Source organism: Vigna radiata, chromosome 3 (assembly GCF_000741045.1).
Source record: "Vigna radiata var. radiata cultivar VC1973A chromosome 3, Vradiata_ver6, whole genome shotgun sequence".
In the NCBI taxonomy this organism is placed as follows: domain Eukaryota; kingdom Viridiplantae; phylum Streptophyta; class Magnoliopsida; order Fabales; family Fabaceae; genus Vigna; species Vigna radiata.
In genome coordinates this window covers 8069065-8086660 of record NC_028353.1, presented here as the reverse complement: position 1 = coordinate 8086660, position 17596 = coordinate 8069065, and the positions used below count along the sequence as shown (strand labels likewise).

General features: G+C 37.6%; 4 protein-coding genes across 11 annotated transcripts; 2 read left to right on the top strand and 2 right to left on the bottom strand.

The window, feature by feature from the left end:
* LOC106757993 (SWR1-complex protein 4) lies at window positions 1-6898 on the top strand. Of its 5 annotated transcripts, none has more exons than XR_001375551.2 (18): window positions 1-246; window positions 327-413; window positions 514-579; window positions 904-963; window positions 1054-1110; window positions 2145-2274; window positions 2390-2457; window positions 2534-2626; window positions 2725-2772; window positions 3557-3718; window positions 3971-4081; window positions 4974-5069; window positions 5201-5272; window positions 5394-5454; window positions 5554-5588; window positions 5699-5766; window positions 5998-6101; window positions 6275-6898. XR_001375551.2 is itself a non-coding variant. In XM_014640872.2 (17 exons), exons 1-16 carry the CDS (start codon window positions 136-138, stop codon window positions 5756-5758), a joined length of 1317 nt encoding a protein of 438 aa, XP_014496358.1. In that variant the 5' UTR covers window positions 1-135; the 3' UTR covers window positions 5759-5766; window positions 6275-6898. The 5 variants fall into 5 exon arrangements, 2 of the variants coding, with proteins under 2 accessions (XP_014496358.1, XP_014496357.1); XR_001375550.2 differs by having other exon boundaries at window positions 5998-6406; window positions 6501-6898; XR_002667384.1 differs by having other exon boundaries at window positions 5699-5811; window positions 5998-6898.
* A 672-nt stretch (window positions 6899-7570) lies between these two features.
* Window positions 7571-8906, bottom strand: LOC106757205 (nifU-like protein 1, chloroplastic). The gene is made up of 2 exons (XM_014639825.2): window positions 8343-8906; window positions 7571-8004 (listed from the first exon to the last, which is right to left on the bottom strand). The coding sequence occupies exons 1-2, from the start codon at window positions 8805-8807 to the stop codon at window positions 7816-7818; spliced, it is 654 nt and encodes a 217-aa protein (XP_014495311.1). The 5' UTR covers window positions 8808-8906; the 3' UTR covers window positions 7571-7815.
* A 274-nt stretch (window positions 8907-9180) lies between these two features.
* Window positions 9181-12604, top strand: LOC106757376 (stachyose synthase-like). The gene is made up of 4 exons (XM_014640036.2): window positions 9181-11074; window positions 11171-11348; window positions 11456-11823; window positions 11895-12604. Exons 1-4 carry the CDS (start codon window positions 9614-9616, stop codon window positions 12459-12461), a joined length of 2574 nt encoding a protein of 857 aa, XP_014495522.1. The 5' UTR covers window positions 9181-9613; the 3' UTR covers window positions 12462-12604.
* A 436-nt stretch (window positions 12605-13040) lies between these two features.
* LOC106757778 (probable pre-mRNA-splicing factor ATP-dependent RNA helicase DEAH2) lies at window positions 13041-17349 on the bottom strand. Of its 4 annotated transcripts, XM_014640567.2 has the most exons (7): window positions 16973-17344; window positions 16566-16768; window positions 14896-15980; window positions 14369-14494; window positions 14033-14271; window positions 13811-13929; window positions 13041-13497 (listed from the first exon to the last, which is right to left on the bottom strand). In XM_014640567.2, the coding sequence occupies exons 1-7, from the start codon at window positions 17246-17248 to the stop codon at window positions 13371-13373; spliced, it is 2175 nt and encodes a 724-aa protein (XP_014496053.1). In that variant the 5' UTR covers window positions 17249-17344; the 3' UTR covers window positions 13041-13370. The 4 variants fall into 4 exon arrangements, 1 of the variants encoding a protein (XP_014496053.1); XR_002667381.1 differs by lacking the exons at window positions 13041-13497; window positions 13811-13929 and having other exon boundaries at window positions 14248-14271; window positions 14369-14599; window positions 16973-17349; XR_002667382.1 differs by lacking the exons at window positions 13041-13497; window positions 13811-13929 and having other exon boundaries at window positions 14248-14271; window positions 14369-14593; window positions 16973-17349.
* Window positions 17350-17596: the final 247 nt, after the last annotated feature.

Sequence of the window (17596 nt, the reverse complement as noted above, 5' to 3'; positions counted from 1 at the left end):
TAAAATTTTAATATGACACTGAAGAAAGTGAGAGGGAAAACTGAAACAGGAAGAACAATCCTGTTGAATCCCCCAAATTCCAAACTTGATCCTGAAACCCTAACTAGTCCACAACTGTGTGTATAATTGTGAATTATGGATGCCAAAGATATCCTGGGATTGCCAAAAAACTCATTCCCCTCTCTTGAGAAGAAGTCTCGACCTCCCAAAGAGTCTCAACGAAAACCTGATGGCATTTCGCGCGAGGTACCTATTTCAACGATAAGAATGTATTCAAGATTTTGTGTATGGTCACCGCATTCAATTCAATTGATTTTTTTTTGTAGGTGTATGCGCTTACAGGTGGATTGGCCCCTCTTATGCCTTCTATTGAAGCTTCTCAATTGAAGAAAAAGCCTCCTCCTCTCGAAAAGGTTGCTTCTCCGTTTTTTCTTTTAGTTTTGTTTTGACAATGCTCAATTAGCTTAGTGATTTAGTTTATTGAGTATTTTCATCTTTTCCATGTTTCTTCAGATCACTTGGCAGTGGCTTCCTTTCACCAGCTCTGCTCGTAAAGATAATCTTCAACTTTACCACTGGGTCAGAAATAGTCTCAGTATAATTTTATATATATTCTGTGGGTTAAAATATTAAATTATTTCCTATAGTTGTTACCATTTTAAGTTTTTAGTTACTCAATTACACACATGCATTGAATCTTTTTGGTGGTATCATACTGTTACCAAAATTCTTTCGTGTAGTGGTAATAAACTGCTACAAAAAATTGTCTGGGAACTACACTTCCAGTTATCTTTTATAGAGATTAACACATAAAATTGAGACAAGTACAAGGGTTAAACAAGAAACTTAACCCTATTCTTGATTATGAGCATACGAGTAATTGCAATTTGTCTAATAAATCAGGTTCGAGTTGTCAATGGTGTTCCTCCTACGGGTGACTATTCTTTTGCCAAGTATAATAAGGTAAATGCTTTGCGCTGCTTTGTTTTTGAATTTGGTTTTGGTCAATACTTCTCTTCATGATTGAATATTAGTTTACATGCTTTGGTACAGGCAGTTGATGTGATCAAATACACAGATGAGGAGTATGACAAGTATTTGACAAATCCTGTGGGTAACATGTCTAAATGTATAGTTTTATGTAAATTTATGAATGGTTTGCTCAAACTATAATGTTTACCCCATATGTATTTTATTCAGTGTATCAAGCTGTGATTGTGGGGTCTCGATTTAAATTAATTTGTTTTAACACTATGGTTATTAGTATCACAGGATGTGCTACAATACTACCACTTTGATATGATTTTGAATTCTGGTGATGCAAATTGTTTTATGGGTCGGATGGGTGTTACATTGTACCTTGGTGATGCACTTTGTATCCCAATTCAACTACCTTTATTTTTCTATGAAACAACATTAAGATTCTATTAATTTTATCATCAGAATTTAGAACCATACTTAACAGTACTTAATTTGGTTTTGGCAATTGAGTCCTGGCCAAATTCTTATTTACTGTTGCTGAGGGTGTCTCTTGTGAGAAATACCTTTGGGTTTGATGTGACAAAATTTGTTTGACCCTTGGTCTTACCTGAGCTTATCTGTACATTAATGTAAGAGGATTTATGAAGATTTATTCCCTTCCACATCGATAGGATAACTAATGTTGTTCGTATGGACTTGGTAGTTTTGGTAGAAGGATATAGTAAAATGTTGGATAGTCTTTAAAGCCTTTGAATCGGATAATGCTAGTAAGAATGGGGTCAGAATTTGAATTATTGTTATCCTTAGGTTTTGTCGATCAAAAGAATCTGTCTTTTGAATTGGATAGCTAACCGTGTGGATTGGTATTTGAGTTCATACGTTTTTTTTTACCTTATACTGTGTATCACGATGGTTAGCCTATTTGTTATCAATTTGGAAGGATCTGTATCTGTGAGCGGAGTTTAAGTTCACATATGCTTTGTTTGTTCACACTAAATTGTGCTTTTCATCCGTAACATTGCTTACCCTTAACTGCAACTATGCTGTGTACTTTTTTTAGTTGAAACTCAACACGTGTAATATTCTATCCTAATTGTTTTTTAGATCAATATTTATTATGTCTTAAGTGCATTGCTCTATTCGATTGTACTTTACATATGTAGATGTGGACCAAAGAGGAGACCGATCAACTATTTGATCTATGTGAGAGATTTGATCTTCGATTTGTTGTAATAGCTGATAGGTTTCCATCATCTCGGACTGTAGAGGAATTAAAGGATAGATATTATAGTGGTATGTATTTGTTCAACCAATTATTATATGCTGCATGTTTCTTTTCATTATGCTTTATTTTGATTTTATGGTAATATGTTTGACATGACCTTTTATCTCATGCCCTGTGATGTAGTTTCGCGGGCTATATTGGTTGCTAGAGCTCCATCTTCTGGTGATGTTGCAGCACATCCTCTTGTTAAGGTACTGCTTAAAAACATGAACCTGCTTTGGGACATTGCACCTGATCATAGTGATAACTTGTCCTTCCCCATTGTAGGAACTGTATAATGTTTCACAAGAAATGGAGCGAAAGCGTGCACTGTCCATGGTCCTCTCTCAAACAAGGCAACAAGAACGCAGAGATGAAGAGGTTTTGAACTGTTGTTTAGATTATAGTCATTAGTTTCTGCAATATGCGTACCTTCAAAGAAAATAAGGTATAATACCTACTTCTGTTATTTTATGCAGGTTCTTGTTGAAGCAAAAAGAATAGCTGAATCTCGCATTCCACCCAAGGTATTTTTTTTTTTATTTTTAAAGAATGCTTTTCTATAAGGCCATTAATTACTTGTGGAGGGGGGAATTGTTATCAAGAATCAATTTCAAATGTTCTAATTCTGATTTCTCGATTGCTTGTGATACGACCTATGACTAAATGTTCTTATTTATTTTAGTTTCATACAAAATTTTCCTGCTGTTTATCATTTCATTTGCACTAGGAGGTAGCTAGAGCTGTGTACTCATAACCTCATTAGTTTTCAATTTTACTGACAGTAATATACTTGTTTAAAGGCTGTCCTTGAATTGCTTGTTCACAGTTCACATTACCAATTTGGGACAGCAATATTCATGGATTTTATAAAACGTTTTCACTTTAAGATGCACAAGCACCTGTTTGTGTATGTCATTATGAATCAATCTAGTTACTAGCTCCAGCTCACAGTATCAGGTGTGCACCAAGCGCCACCTCTGACTGTGACCCAATTCATTTATAAGGACTTTCTTTTTTTGTGCCTGAGTTAGCTATTTGTGTAGGTTATATGGTTTTTTTTTGTTGTTGCTATTAATGAAATGGGACTAAAAACACAATTACCAACATTGCCCTATATTGAACCATTGTACTGAAGGATGCCTTTGTGGATACAAGCTGTCCGCACTGTCACCACGTCTTCCACAAATATGTGTAGGATAGACTTCACTCTTTGTTCACTCATGGAATACTCTAGAAATAGACTTACCTGAGGCCTTGTTTAGAGTTTTGTGTGTATTCAGATGACACATGTTTTGTCTTATGTTGTAGGTTGCTGAAGAGTCTCACTTGGCTGCTTCTAATGCTGGTGCAGAAGCTACAGAGAGAGCTGTCCCTGGTGAAACTGTATCTCCATCGAATGTGCAACTTCCATCAATGGTTGTGCCTCCTACATTATCAGATAACGCATCTACTCTAGCTTCTCTTCGCATGGTAAGTTATATAGAAGGATCCCAGTGATGCAGCCTGTGCTTTCTCTTCATTGACACTTCTGTTCTAAACACCTCCCATTTCTCAAAGCTCATTCTCTCCATGTTCACCCGGAATGTTAACTCAGATTCAATATTTAAAAACTTTGATCTTGCACTGATCACACTATTTCAAATGACTATTTTTTTAGAGGCTACTTTCACAAATTTTAATCCTAATACATTAAACATAGTCTAATAACGAGAAATGTTTCAGCTACGTGTATATTTGAGAACATATGCACTTGAACAAATGGTGCAAGCCGCAAACTCATCTGCTGGACTTCGGACTATCAAACGGGTTGAGCAAACCTTGCAAGACCTTGGGGTTTGTCTTTATTCACTTGAACTTTTAATATAGTTAAGATATTTCATATGTTTGTAACCGGGTATTCACTGATATGTAATTGTAACAATATATAAAGGAAATGTTAATGAGCGAGACACCTGTTAAAGATTAAAAAATGAACCTTATTTAATGAAAAATACTCGCTTTTAAGTTTCCTTTGTATTAACTGTTGTACATTCTGTCAAATACTTTCCACTTGTTTATTACTTAACAAGTACCTTTTGAGCACTTCCTTTGTTTTTCTATAGGAACCTATCAGAATTGTTTAATTTAGTTGAATATTTAACTTGTTAGAACAGGTTACCATATGCATTGTATTACCTATGTGTAGATTAATCATTACTTTTCATATATCTTTGATGTAAGGGTTCCTATAAATGAATGAATTAGCTGAGAAATTAAATAATCTCTCTGAAGCACGCTTTTCATATTTTCTCTCTCAAGGGAACCTTTTAGTATGCTGAAGGACCCTTCCAAACTGTTTTACTGAACTAACTTTTTTTTTCTCAAAAATTGCCCTTAATTACTGGACAATTTTTTTCCAGTCAATAAATAATAAATGCAGTAAATTAATTTCTTGGACTCATCAGGAAAGGGTAAGTCACGAGTCAGAGCTGCCTCTTTCATTCCCTTTACCTCTTTATAGGATGCAAATATTCATTACTTGAGTGGAAATACATTAGTTAATTGGGTAGAAAGAGATTAAGAGAATGCATCCCAATAATTTAAGGGTAATTCTGGAAAAATAATACACATTGTTGACAAATTTAATGACTAACTAAAATAAATTTCTTAATACTGTGGAGTGATCTGTGCACAGGGCACACACACATGTGCACTTCCTTTTTAATTAGTTCTACTATGATTGCAGGTCAATTTGAAACCAAGAGTTCCAACAAAAGCTGTTTGTGCGGAGCACCTTGAATTAAGAAAAGAAATACTAACTTGGCTTAATCTCCAGAAACAGGTATTCTTGCTACTGTGGCTTTGGGGATTACACTAGTTAGAATGTCCATATGCTTGTATGCCTTTCTTAGCTTTATTTTTCTAAAGGAGTTGCAAAATCATATTGGCTTGCTTTCTGCCGATTTGTTTCAGGTTCAATATAAAGAGGCCGAAGGTTCCTCTTTTCGTGATGGGTCATATGGTGAAACACCTGGCACACCTAAGGTTAGAAATCTGGCTTTTAGTTTTCTATTTTCTCCTCTATTGCTTTCGTTGTTTTTGGCCTGCCCTAGCATCCCATTTTGTTTCCCTAACCATGAATCTGTGATTTGGAAACTACTGACAGCATTTACATCGTGCTGGGGATCAGGATCGGACATTCATTCCAGATGCAATGAATTTTGGAGGTAATAGATATTGTCTGCACCTGCTTTACCTAATTTCCTGTAATTGATGAGATTTTTGTTTGTTTATTATTAACGGTGCTTATATAACTATGGCTTCAGTGGAAAGGGTTGGCAAAAAGGACCAAAAGCGTAAGGTACACTACAGAGTTTGTCTAAATATTTTATTCACTGCTTGATTCCCGCTTACCTGTGGACTATTTTCATAGCGGACTATTATTGATCTTGAAAATTATAACTTTTGCAGGCACCTGGAGCTCCATCGGCTCATAAAAGACCTAGAAAACTGAAGGCCACAGATCTCTAGTTCCTCTGGTGAGAGCTTATATTTTTCAGAGATGATTCAACACTGGTAGTTTGGTATCGTTCTTTTATAATTTAGTATTCATCTTAACCATTGGTGTGCTTTTATAATAATATATTTTTGCTTCTTCGGCATCCTTACGGTACTTGTTTCTTCAATTTTCTCTTCTATAGTTAACTAGCACAACAAAGCTTGTTGATGCATTGTATTTACTGAAAAATGTTTTGCATGTTATTTGCCAGGTGGCAACCAAGAAAAAGGGTGTTTCAATTCCAAGAATATTTTTAATCAAAATTATGAATGTGGAAACTGGCTTTGGACTCAACACCTGGAAATTCTGATTATGGTATATTGAGTCCAAGTGCAGTTCTGTTTACTTCGGTCTGCAATTTTAGACTAATGCCACTCCTGTTCTTCAATTTAAAGAGAAACTTGAGATCCCTGGGATGAATGAGATCTCTCATCTTTAGCATGTCCTGAGAAGCTGGACTTATTTCTCACGCTGATAATGCTTTGTAGGGATACCAGGTACAAAAATGGCTTCTTATTTGGATATGCATGTATATAAGCTTAGAAACGGGAATTCCGGATGTCTTTGAAGGCTTATGAATGCTGAAATTGGGAGCAATTGGAAATACTACATTGCTTCGTGTATGTTTCTAACCGTTTGCACCATTGCACACCCACTGAAAAAAATGTTGTGATATTTCAAGCTATATGAAAATAATTTAATTCACATTTGCAGTTGTCTTCGAAAATTCATGGAATATGACAGGAACTTAGAGGCCAAGAGTAGCCAATTGACGAACTTTTCTCCTTCCCTCGTTTGGGATTATTTTCTTTGTTCTATATGCTTGACTCCTTTTCTCCCAGACAACTCTTTTATCGAAGCTGCCAAAATATGAAAAGGAACACAATGAGGAGAACAGAAGTGAATTAAGACGAGCGATAATTAAATTTAGTGGATGATAATACACAAACAAATGAATAAGTGATTGCTTCGTAATTGACGGGTATTATTCTGTTAAGCAAAATACTTTATTCCATAGTGTTTGTTGCAAGCCTGTTTGGTGGGTTAACAACTTAAACACTGTAATAGTGTTTCGTTTGCTTTCTTCATTGAGTTTGGTTTGATTTGGATCCCATGTGTAATCCTGTTGTGTAGGCTTGAGCTGTATTCTTACGCATGGTAATCATTGCTTCAAATTTAGCACTTACAAAAGAAACAGCGTTAAAAATAATGCTTTTTGAATGCAAATTAAGTTTTTTGAGTGCGCACACGAGGAAAATAGTAAAATCACTTGCTAGAATGTCCGGAAGTAAGATAAGGAAAGGGGAGAGAATTGTATTTTTAATGAATGTTTATTTATTTAGTGTTTTTAAAAATAAAAATTCATGGGATCATACTAATATGAGCAACAATTCTTGGGAACATAATTAACATCAAAACTTGAATTGATTTTTTGAAGAGTGAGCACTGTGCGTCTCAGTACGGGAGTGAGAAAGATTAGATATATGAAAAAAGGTGCTTGTCATGTTTAACTGATTCAATATATTTTGAGTTAAAACCGAACCTCTCTCTCTCTTTTTTTTCTTCTGTAATTCTGTAAGATAGATTTTAGAAAAATACCAAAAATAAAAGCCCAATTAATCTAAAAATTATTGACCCAATTTAGTTCTTAAAGGACAAAAACCACTGAAGAAGTTCTGAAGATTATAAGCATGGAAATCTGTAGTCTTTCAATTATTTTATTTATTACATGATTTTTCTCAAAAAACTAATCATATATCAATTTAGCCGTATTCATACAAAAGTAAAAACTAATAACAATTCAATTGAAATTTAGCATTCCAAAGAAAAGAGACAATAACATGCATAAGAAGTGTAGTACATTTAACACAGGAAGTTTCCAATCCAAACTTACGACAGAAACAATGAAAAGAACTGCTATATTCCTTCCACTACTGGTAACTCTACATTTTTGAGGATGATGTGGTTTACAAGTGAAGGACAGATTAAGGCATAGTTGCAGAGAAGGTGATGGTGATGTTGGTGGTAGCTAGGAAGAGAAGGTAACATTGAGAATGTCTGGAAACCTCTCCTTGATGGCTGCTTTGATTCCGGATCCAATGGAGTCTGGTCCAACATACTTAACTTGGCACTCCTCACCTTCAACGGATAACACTTCCACGCTGCCTCCGTAATTCTTTATGGCCGGTCTCAACACATCAAGATGACTATTCACAGCCTATTCCAACGCAATGCAAACCACAAAGGCAACAACCTTCAAACTCATTTAATCTTAATTTCATACCTTTGTTACATTTTTGTTCTTCATTATGGCAATTTTGTATTTCAGTTCACACAAGTTCAATTATGTCAATTGATAAGAACTGTATGACTACCACATGTTTGAGTAAATTCTGATAATCACTACGCTAAATTAGACTTGGAAACTGAAAATAATTCACGTATAATCTTATAAGCTAATTCGTCTTTTGAAAATCAGATTTTGAGGTTACCCATATACTAGTCTTAATTTTCTATTCTATTTTCGTTTCATTGGAGTAAATAAATAAAACGGACCTCAACGGTTGTCTCCTTGGGTTGGTTATCGTAGACCTGGCGAATGTCCTTAACGGCATCTCCGAATTTTTCCTTAAGAACGCGCTCGATCCCCATCGTCATGGTTGTGGTGGAGCTGGGGCAGCTCTCGCACGCTCCTTGAAGACGGAGAGATACGACGCCGTCTTCGACGGAGACCACGTCGACGTTGCCACCGTCTGCGATGAGGTAAGGGCGAACATCTTCGAGAACAAGGTCGACGTTGGATGCGGTGAGCTCGAATTTCTTTGCGGAGTATAATCCGGGAGAGGACTGATTATGGTTTTGATTGGGGGAAGATAATAATCGGATTCGAAGGCTCCTTCCTCTATTTTGGATTGGAGGGTTGAAAGTGGAAACTGATAATTTTAGTTGAAGGCCATGGATTTGATGATTCAAGGTTGTTCTTGAAGGAATTGAGGTCAGAGTTGGAGCTGCCATGGCCATAAATGCAGAATGAGAAATAATCACAACAAAGATAGAAATGCCTCCCTATTAGCCCAACTCAGTTTGAGTTTGGGTTTTGGTCTTTCGTGTTAACCCGCCTTCTCAGCTTCTTCATGCACCTCCATATTTCCTTCTTACACCTCTATACACTTAAAACTTTCAATTATACTCTCTTTTCATTTTACATTCCGAAATACACTATCGAAAGAAGTTTCAGAATGCAAAAATTGTATTTTAATAATACATAATATGAAATATAAAATAAAAAATATTTAAATTGTACATTTTAAAATGAAAAAGAAAATAGCATGTTTTATTACATAATTTAGAATATCTTTTTGAAAAAGAAAAAAGATAGAGAATTGAGGGAAGAAGAAGATAACTTGAACACAGAACTTTGAACTCACACCCCACCTCTGCCAACGACCCGACACACAGCTATTATTTTCTGCCTCTATCTGTTTTTGTTGAATGCAATCCAAATTTTGGAACTCCCTCTTTCGGTGCCACAGTTCAAATCAAACGTTGCTTACTCTACTCTATATACTTACTAACCATTTCAGACACTCTCCATTCATCAACTTCCCATTATTACTCTCATTCTTCATCTAAAAGTTTAAAGTCTCTTTCTCCACTCTTCCATTTTTTCCAACCACCGCTTATAATTTCACTTTTTCATTCCTTTCATAGTGGAATCACTCACCAAATTCGTATATATATCCCACTAGTTAGCTAGCTTTCTTCTCTAATTCTTAAAGTAAGGCTTCTTGTCTTAATCTTTTTTCTTTGTTCGTTGTTCATTCTCCATGGCTCCTCCCAACGATCCAGTGAATGCCACGTTAGGACTGGAGCCACCGGAACTTTTCGACTTATCTGACGGGAAACTCACCGTCAGTGGTGTGCCGTTACTCTCTCACGTACCCGAGAACGTCACTTTCACTTCCTTCTCCTCAGTCTGTGAACCTCGTGATGCCCCATCTTCCATCCTTCAACGTGTCATTGCCGCGTCACATAAAGGTGGCTTTCTCGGATTCTCCCATGTTTCACCCTCCGACAGATTGATAAACTCCTTGGGAAGCTTCAGAGGGAGAAACTTCCTCAGCATCTTCAGGTTCAAAACATGGTGGTCGACCCAGTGGGTCGGAAATTCCGGTTCAGACTTACAAATGGAAACCCAATGGGTCCTCATAGATGTCCCCGAAACAGAATCCTATGTCGTAATCATTCCCATAATAGAAAAAAGCTTCAGGTCCGCGCTTCAACCTGGCTCTGATGATCATGTTAAGATTTGCGCGGAGAGTGGTTCTACTCAAGTGAGAGCATCGAGTTTTGGTGCAATTGCATATGTCCACGTGGCTGAAAACCCTTACAACTTGATGAGAGAGGCATATAGTGCTCTCAGGGTTCACCTTGACTCGTTTAGGTTGTTGGAGGAGAAAACGGTGCCAAGAATTGTTGACAAATTCGGGTGGTGCACTTGGGATGCGTTTTACTTAACCGTCAACCCCGTTGGAGTTTGGCATGGGCTTAAGGATTTCAGTGAGGGTGGCGTGGCTCCGAGGTTTGTTATCATCGACGACGGTTGGCAAAGTGTGAATTTTGATGATGAGGACCCCAACGAGGATGCTAAGAATCTTGTTCTTTGTGGGGAACAAATGACTGCGAGGCTTCATAGGTTTGAAGAAGGTGACAAGTTTAGAAAATACCAAAAGGGTCTTCTCTTGGGTCCTCATGCTCCTTCCTTCAACCCGGAGACGATGAAGCAATTGATTTCGAAGGGGATTGAAGCTGAGCATTTGGGGAAGCAACGTGCTGCAGCTATTTCAGCTGGCGGTTCGGATTTGGCCGAGATAGAGTTGATGCTTGTGAAGGTGAGAAAGGAAATTGATGATCTCTTTGGGGGGAAGGGAAAGGAGAGCAACGAAAGTGGAGGGTGTTGTTGTAAAGCACTGGAGTGTGGTGGGATGAAGGACTTCACAACAGATTTGAGGACTGAATTCAAAGGTTTGGATGATGTTTATGTGTGGCACGCGCTCTGTGGTGGATGGGTTGGTGTGAGGACAGGAACTACACATCTTGATTCGAAAATAATACCATGCAAACTCTCTCCTGGCCTTGTTGGGACCATGAAGGATCTTGCAGTGGATAAAATAGTGGAAGCTTCCATAGGGCTTGTTCATCCGCATCAAGCCAATGACCTCTACGATTCCATGCACTCTTATCTTGCCCAAGCCGGTGTTACTGGAGTCAAAATTGACGTCATTCACGTGAGCTTTATTTTTCCTATTTTTAGTCTATTTTAACTTTGACTCTTTAGCATGACTTTTTAATCAATTACAGATTAACTTTGACTGTACATGCAGAGTCTTGAATACGTATGCGAGGAATATGGAGGCAGAGTGGAGATTGCCCAGGCTTATTATGATGGGTTGACAAACTCCATCATCAAGAATTTCAATGGAAGTGGAATCATCGCTAGCATGCAACAGTGCAACGATTTCTTCTTCCTTGGAACCAAGCAAATTCCCTTTGGAAGAGTTGGTAAGCATTATTCTATTTACTTTTGATGAATTTTATTGCTCTATTTAACAAGATATGCAAGGAAAATGAAATTGAACGATTTTTAAGAAAAAAAAAATTGACTACAGGAGATGACTTTTGGTTGCAAGACCCGAGTGGGGACCCAATGGGAGTGTTCTGGTTACAGGGGGTGCACATGATTCACTGTTCCTACAACAGCTTGTGGATGGGACAGATAATTCAACCCGATTGGGACATGTTTCAATCGGATCATAAGTGTGCAAAATTTCATGCGGGTTCAAGGGCTATTTGTGGTGGTCCTGTCTATGTGAGTGATAGTGTTGGCTCTCATGATTTTGATCTCATTAAGAAGCTTGTCTTCCCTGATGGTACCGTGCCCAAATGCATATATTTTCCCCTTCCAACAAGAGACTGCCTTTTCAGGAACCCTCTCTTTGATCAAAAAACCGTTCTCAAAATTTGGAACTTCAATAAGGTATTTGTGTCATTGTGCATTTTTTTACATACAATAAGGTATTTCTAACAACAATTTTGTTGATTTAATAGTATGGAGGAGTTATTGGTGCTTTCAACTGTCAAGGGGCTGGTTGGGACCCAAAGGAGAAGAAATTCAGGGGTTTCCCAGAGTGTTACAAACCAATTTCATGCACTGTTCATGTAACTGAGGTTGAATGGGATCAAAAGAAAGAAGCAGCACATATGGGTAAGGCAGAGGAGTATGTTGTGTACCTCAATCAGGCTGAGGTACTGCATTTCATGACCCCCGTGTCTGAACCACTGCAATTAACTATTCANCCATCCACTTTTGAACTTTATAACTTTGTCCCAGTTGAAAAGCTAGGTAGTAGCAACATAAAATTTGCACCCATTGGGCTAACAAACATGTTCAACAGTGGAGGCACAATTCAAGAATTGGAATATATTGAGAAGGATGTTAAAGTTAAGGTTAAGGGTGGTGGGAGATTCCTTGCTTACTCAAGCGAATCTCCAAAGAAGTTCCAACTGAATGGTTCTGATGCTGCTTTCCAGTGGCTGCCTGATGGCAAACTCACTCTCAACCTTGCTTGGATTGAAGAGAATGGCGGGGTTTCTGATTTGACAATTTTTTTCTAGGTTTAATCTTGTGTTTCTTATGTTCCTAGGCTTCAATGTTGTGTATCATAAAGTGGTTGCCCTTAAAATGTTGTTGTAAAGAGTGAACAAGTTTGTTTTAATGTAATAATAGTTCTGATGTTCGTACTACAAACTTGAATTAATGTAATGTAATATATATATACACACACACACACTAATGCTTTGTAGAAGATTCGTAACATTTTGTATTAAAGATTAATAATTGACGTAGTTTAGGTATGCAAATCTTGACAACATAGACTAATGTAAGTTTAAAATATATATAGTTTAAACATCAACCTACGTTTTAATTTACTTTTCATACATCAAAATAAGTTTTGACAATATGATAAGTTTTCATTAAACCTCTCAATAGGGATCTTTTAGTCTATTTCACTTAAAGTATCGTGATGTATCACAATGGAGCTTAATGAAATTAAGAATCTTGTGTAGTAGCTTATAAGAATCCATTGTATATGAAATAACAGTGACGACCGAGTAGCGAGAGGAGTAACAATACAAATAGTAATAAAAGAATAGCCAAAACGATAAATTAAAGTGATAATAAACACTCCCGACTTAGTATAAATGAATTCCGGCATCTAGGCATTTATGATGGGTATCTATCCTTTAACGAGAATAAAATCCAGAAACAAATTTTGACTTAAGGTACAACAGAAAATGGACGGTGATTAAAAAGAGGTTCCCTAGTACTCTGGCAATGGTACATAAACTTATAGCTCATTTTTAACTACTCTACTGACAATCAGTACTCCTTTCAGATTTAATAATAAAGGGTAGTAAAAATGGCAAAAGTGCTACGAGGAATCATGATCTAAGTCTCAGAGACAGAAGAAGAAATATCCAATCCAAATCCAAAAGCAAAAAAATAGTGTATGACTACGACTTTTATCTGCGACTCCGGGTTTCCTCCTTCTCCTTTTCTCGCTTCTTGTAAAGTTTCTCTAGAACACGCTTTGCCTCACATTGGGGGAAATTAGACAAATCATAGTAATGTGGTGCTACATCAACCAACCTGTGTAAATGAGATTTGCATGTCAGGACAAGGATAAAGACTTGGCAACCCAAAATCATATTCAGAAAAACACTATACTATACAAATCCAACTCCCTCCCCTCTGAACTCTGATGATGTACTTCAGTCACAAATCACATCTGTCTGAAAACTATATTTAAATGTTTTCATCGTGCAGTTTCCATTTTTATAGAAGACGAGTTCCCATTTTCATCACAATTTTACGTGACATCACTAAACATAACAAGCATTGAAGACTTTGCATCTATGATGGCACAAGGATCGACAATCCATAAACAAGGAAAGAATCTTACCATTCCCCTCGTATGTCTGTAACAGTACGAATAAAATTCCGACTGGTAAGAACATATTCGTTATAAATTACCCATTCAGGCTTGTGGTCCAGGCAATTTGATGGATGCAAATGCACCACCTACGATCAGAACATAAACATTAGAAATCATGAAAGTACAATAATAGAGCTGCTCCTACGATGACAAAAAATACAAGACAAGAAGCAGTTCATCTTAAGAAACCTGGTTGTCTTTCACCGTCAAGTAGTGTCCTGTACGCTCCAAATGAGCTACCTGCATGAAATACCCAGCTAGCATAGCTTTTCTTATGTTGACATAGTAGTCGCGGCTATTAAAGTCAGTGCTGCATTGCTTCAGATTAAACCGGGCCATGATACGCACTAACTGTTGTCTAACATTATCAGCTGATTTCAATGCCCTATGATTAACAAAGTTATCATAGCACCAAGAGGGATCCTCATCTGAAAAAACATTTACAATTAAGAAACTTAATATAAAAAATCTATAATGTAACCTGTTCATGAATAAAAATACGAGCTACCAAAAATAACTACTTACTATTTTGCTTGTATGCGTGATAGACATTCAACAGCGTGAGATGATCTCCATCAATGTGCCCAAACCTAGCTTTAGCTTCATCCGCAGCTTTTTGAGCCTCCCTAGGCCGGACAAAGCAATTGGGTACTAAAGAAAGAAATTGATTATCACAGAGGAGGTCCACGGTAGGTCAGCAGATGCATAGAGGCGACACCACACCATTTGCTTCATGAGAATACTGAGAAACTGCAACTAATGCATCAGCACTTACTTAGAATCCTATGGTGCATGCCAACCGGGGGCATGGAACCCAGAGAAGACAGTTGCTGATGACAACCTAATAGGACACACTCATCTGACCACATTCATGTGCAACTAAGCACACGTGTAAGCAGTCAAACATCCCCCAACATATTCACAAGATTATCTCTTGCACAAGCACAACAGCAGGGAGTCCATTTCAAAATGGATCCCCGCATAACTACATTTCCTTAACATTATGGGGGATACTGGACAGACTAAAAAGTAATTAAAAAAAAGAAAATTACCTGACAGCATGGCAGAAATTGACAGAATCTCATTTGAACAGTTGAATTCAGGACTGACAACAAGCATCTTCGACATCTGTGGATCCAAGGGAAATTCACTCATAATCTCACCCAGCTTAGTTAAGTTACCATCATCATCCAGTGCACCCAAGTAATTCAACACTTCCAATGCACGCATTAATGTCTCAGGAGCAGGCGGGTCCATGAAATCAAAATGCACTAAATCATCTATGCCCAGTTTCTTCAAAGTAAGAACTGTATTGGCAAGATTTGATCTTAAAATTTCTGGATAGGTCTGTGGCTGAAGATCATTATTAAAACTTCTCTCTGTATAAAGTCTAAAGCATTTCCCTGGTTGAGTTCTTCCGGCACGCCCAGACCTCTGATGTGCACTAGCTTTCGATATTGGTGATACTAATAAAGACTCCACACGAACTCGTGGATTATAAACCTTCTGCTTAGCAAAGCCAGGGTCAATGACATAAACAATACCATCAATTGTCAACGAAGTTTCTGCTATGTTTGTTGAGACCACAATCTTCCTTCCAGGAATTCCACCCTCCTTCAGTGGAGGTGGCGGTGGCTCAAAAATCTTCTGTTGCATAGCTGGAGGAAGGGTAGAATACAGGGGTACCACTTTCACAGGGCCCACCTGATCTCCCAGATTAGAAATTTCTTTTGTTATTTTGCGGCAAGCATCTTCTATCTCTTCCTCTCCAGTCAGAAATACAAGTATATCTCCAGGTGGTTCACACATGTGTATTTGTACCACTGTCCTAATGCCAGCCTCCAAGTAATCCCTTTCAGGTTCCTGTGTGTAGAAAATTTCAACAGGGTGTAGCCTTCCAGGAACTTTCATGAGAGGGGCACCAAAAAAATAGCCCTGAAATTTTTCAGCTTCAAGAGTAGCACTCATAACAACCAACTTCAAGTCAGGTCTATTTTTAAGCACTTCTTTCAGAAGGCCAAATAACACATCAGTGGCCAAAGTCCTTTCGTGAGCCTCATCTAGAATAATAACCTTGTACCGCTCCAGAAGCGGATCTGTCATTGCTTCCCTTAAGAGCATACCATCGGTTAGATACCTGTGAAATCCACTTGTGAGACTGGATGAAATAATGCAGAAAGAAAACAAAAGTATAGACTAATAACTTAGAACTAATAAATATGTCGTAGTATCTCCTTAACAAGAGCCAAAGACTAATCCTTTATATAGTTTTTGATTGGAGGAAAAAGAAGGGAGGATGGTTTTAAAGTTTTTATGTTTGGTTAAATTTATCAATATATGGGGATTTGGAGGGAAGGGTGCGTTATTAAAACATGACAATTGTACTGAAAAGAGAACCTATTTACATTATCAGCATCAAAATTATAACGTATGAAAGTAAATTCATTTTTAAAATCCCTCCCCACTCCCTTGTGAACCAAACAAAAAGAGAGCTATTCTCACCCACTCCCCTCCCCACATTAAAATGCTTCCTCTCCCTCCTCTCAATCAAACATAATGTCTAATTAAAATCCCTCCCGTCCTCCGTGTCGAACCAAACAGACTCTTAAGGCATGATTATCTTTGAAGAGCCTAATATGTTTTTAAGACACACAGACCAAGGATCCTCAATCACGGGAACTTGTTAATAATAGAAAACAATATAATAGCAAGCTAAACATACTTCAAAACTGTCCTCGCACTACTGCAGTCTTCAAATCTGATACTGTAACCAACCTCTTCCCCTATGGTTACATCCATCTCTTCAGCCACACGACGCGAAACAGACATCGCAGCCACTCTCCGAGGCTGAGTGCAGGCAATCATCATCTTCCTACGTTTGTCTGGTGTCTCTAACTCGACAGCATCCAAAACAAACTGAGGAATCTGCGACCCCAAAATATAAAAAATAAACCTTTCATTAATTAGCGACATACACACATATTAAAACCTAGACAACACGTTTTTCGTCCTAACATTTGTCTATCAAGATAAAACAAAAAAAAAAAAAATGCCCTAATACACGCTACAAGACATTATGATACTACAAATAACCAATCTATAAATATAAATAAGTTGGACAAAACAAACCTGAGTGGTTTTGCCACTACCAGTTTCACCGACAAGAATCAAAGTCTGGTTATCTTTAAGAACTTGTAAGAACTCTTCTTTCTGGTGCCAAACAGGGAGGGTTTTTCTCTTCTCCAAAATATCGAAGTACCTCTGAGAGTAAGGCCTTGCGTTCCAGCGATTGATGAGAGCATTGGCAACGCTGTTATTGGCGCCGCCATTTGATTTCGCCTTCTTCGCTAGAGAATCATCTACCACGTCGAACAAGCTCACCTTCCTCTTTCTCTCCGTACCCATCAAATTCAAAACCCTAATCCCCCAACCCCGATCCGTCCAAACTGGTGCAGGAACGAAGATGCTATTGCTAGGGCTAAAGCTTATGTGTGTAATTATCAATTATAAAACGACCAGACCTAATGCTGATGGCTAGTGAGGAAGATGAAATCTTTGTAATTACAATTCAGCCCACGGTTTTTCGTAATTTTTTGTCACAGCCCAATATGCGTCTAATCCTCCTTTTTATGGGCCAAACCACTTTTTTGGATCATAAACGTTTTCTTTCAACACCCAAGTATTACGAAATGCACCCTATATTACTAATTAAAAAACTAAACTACTGTCACCCCGTACCATTGTCACAGCCCC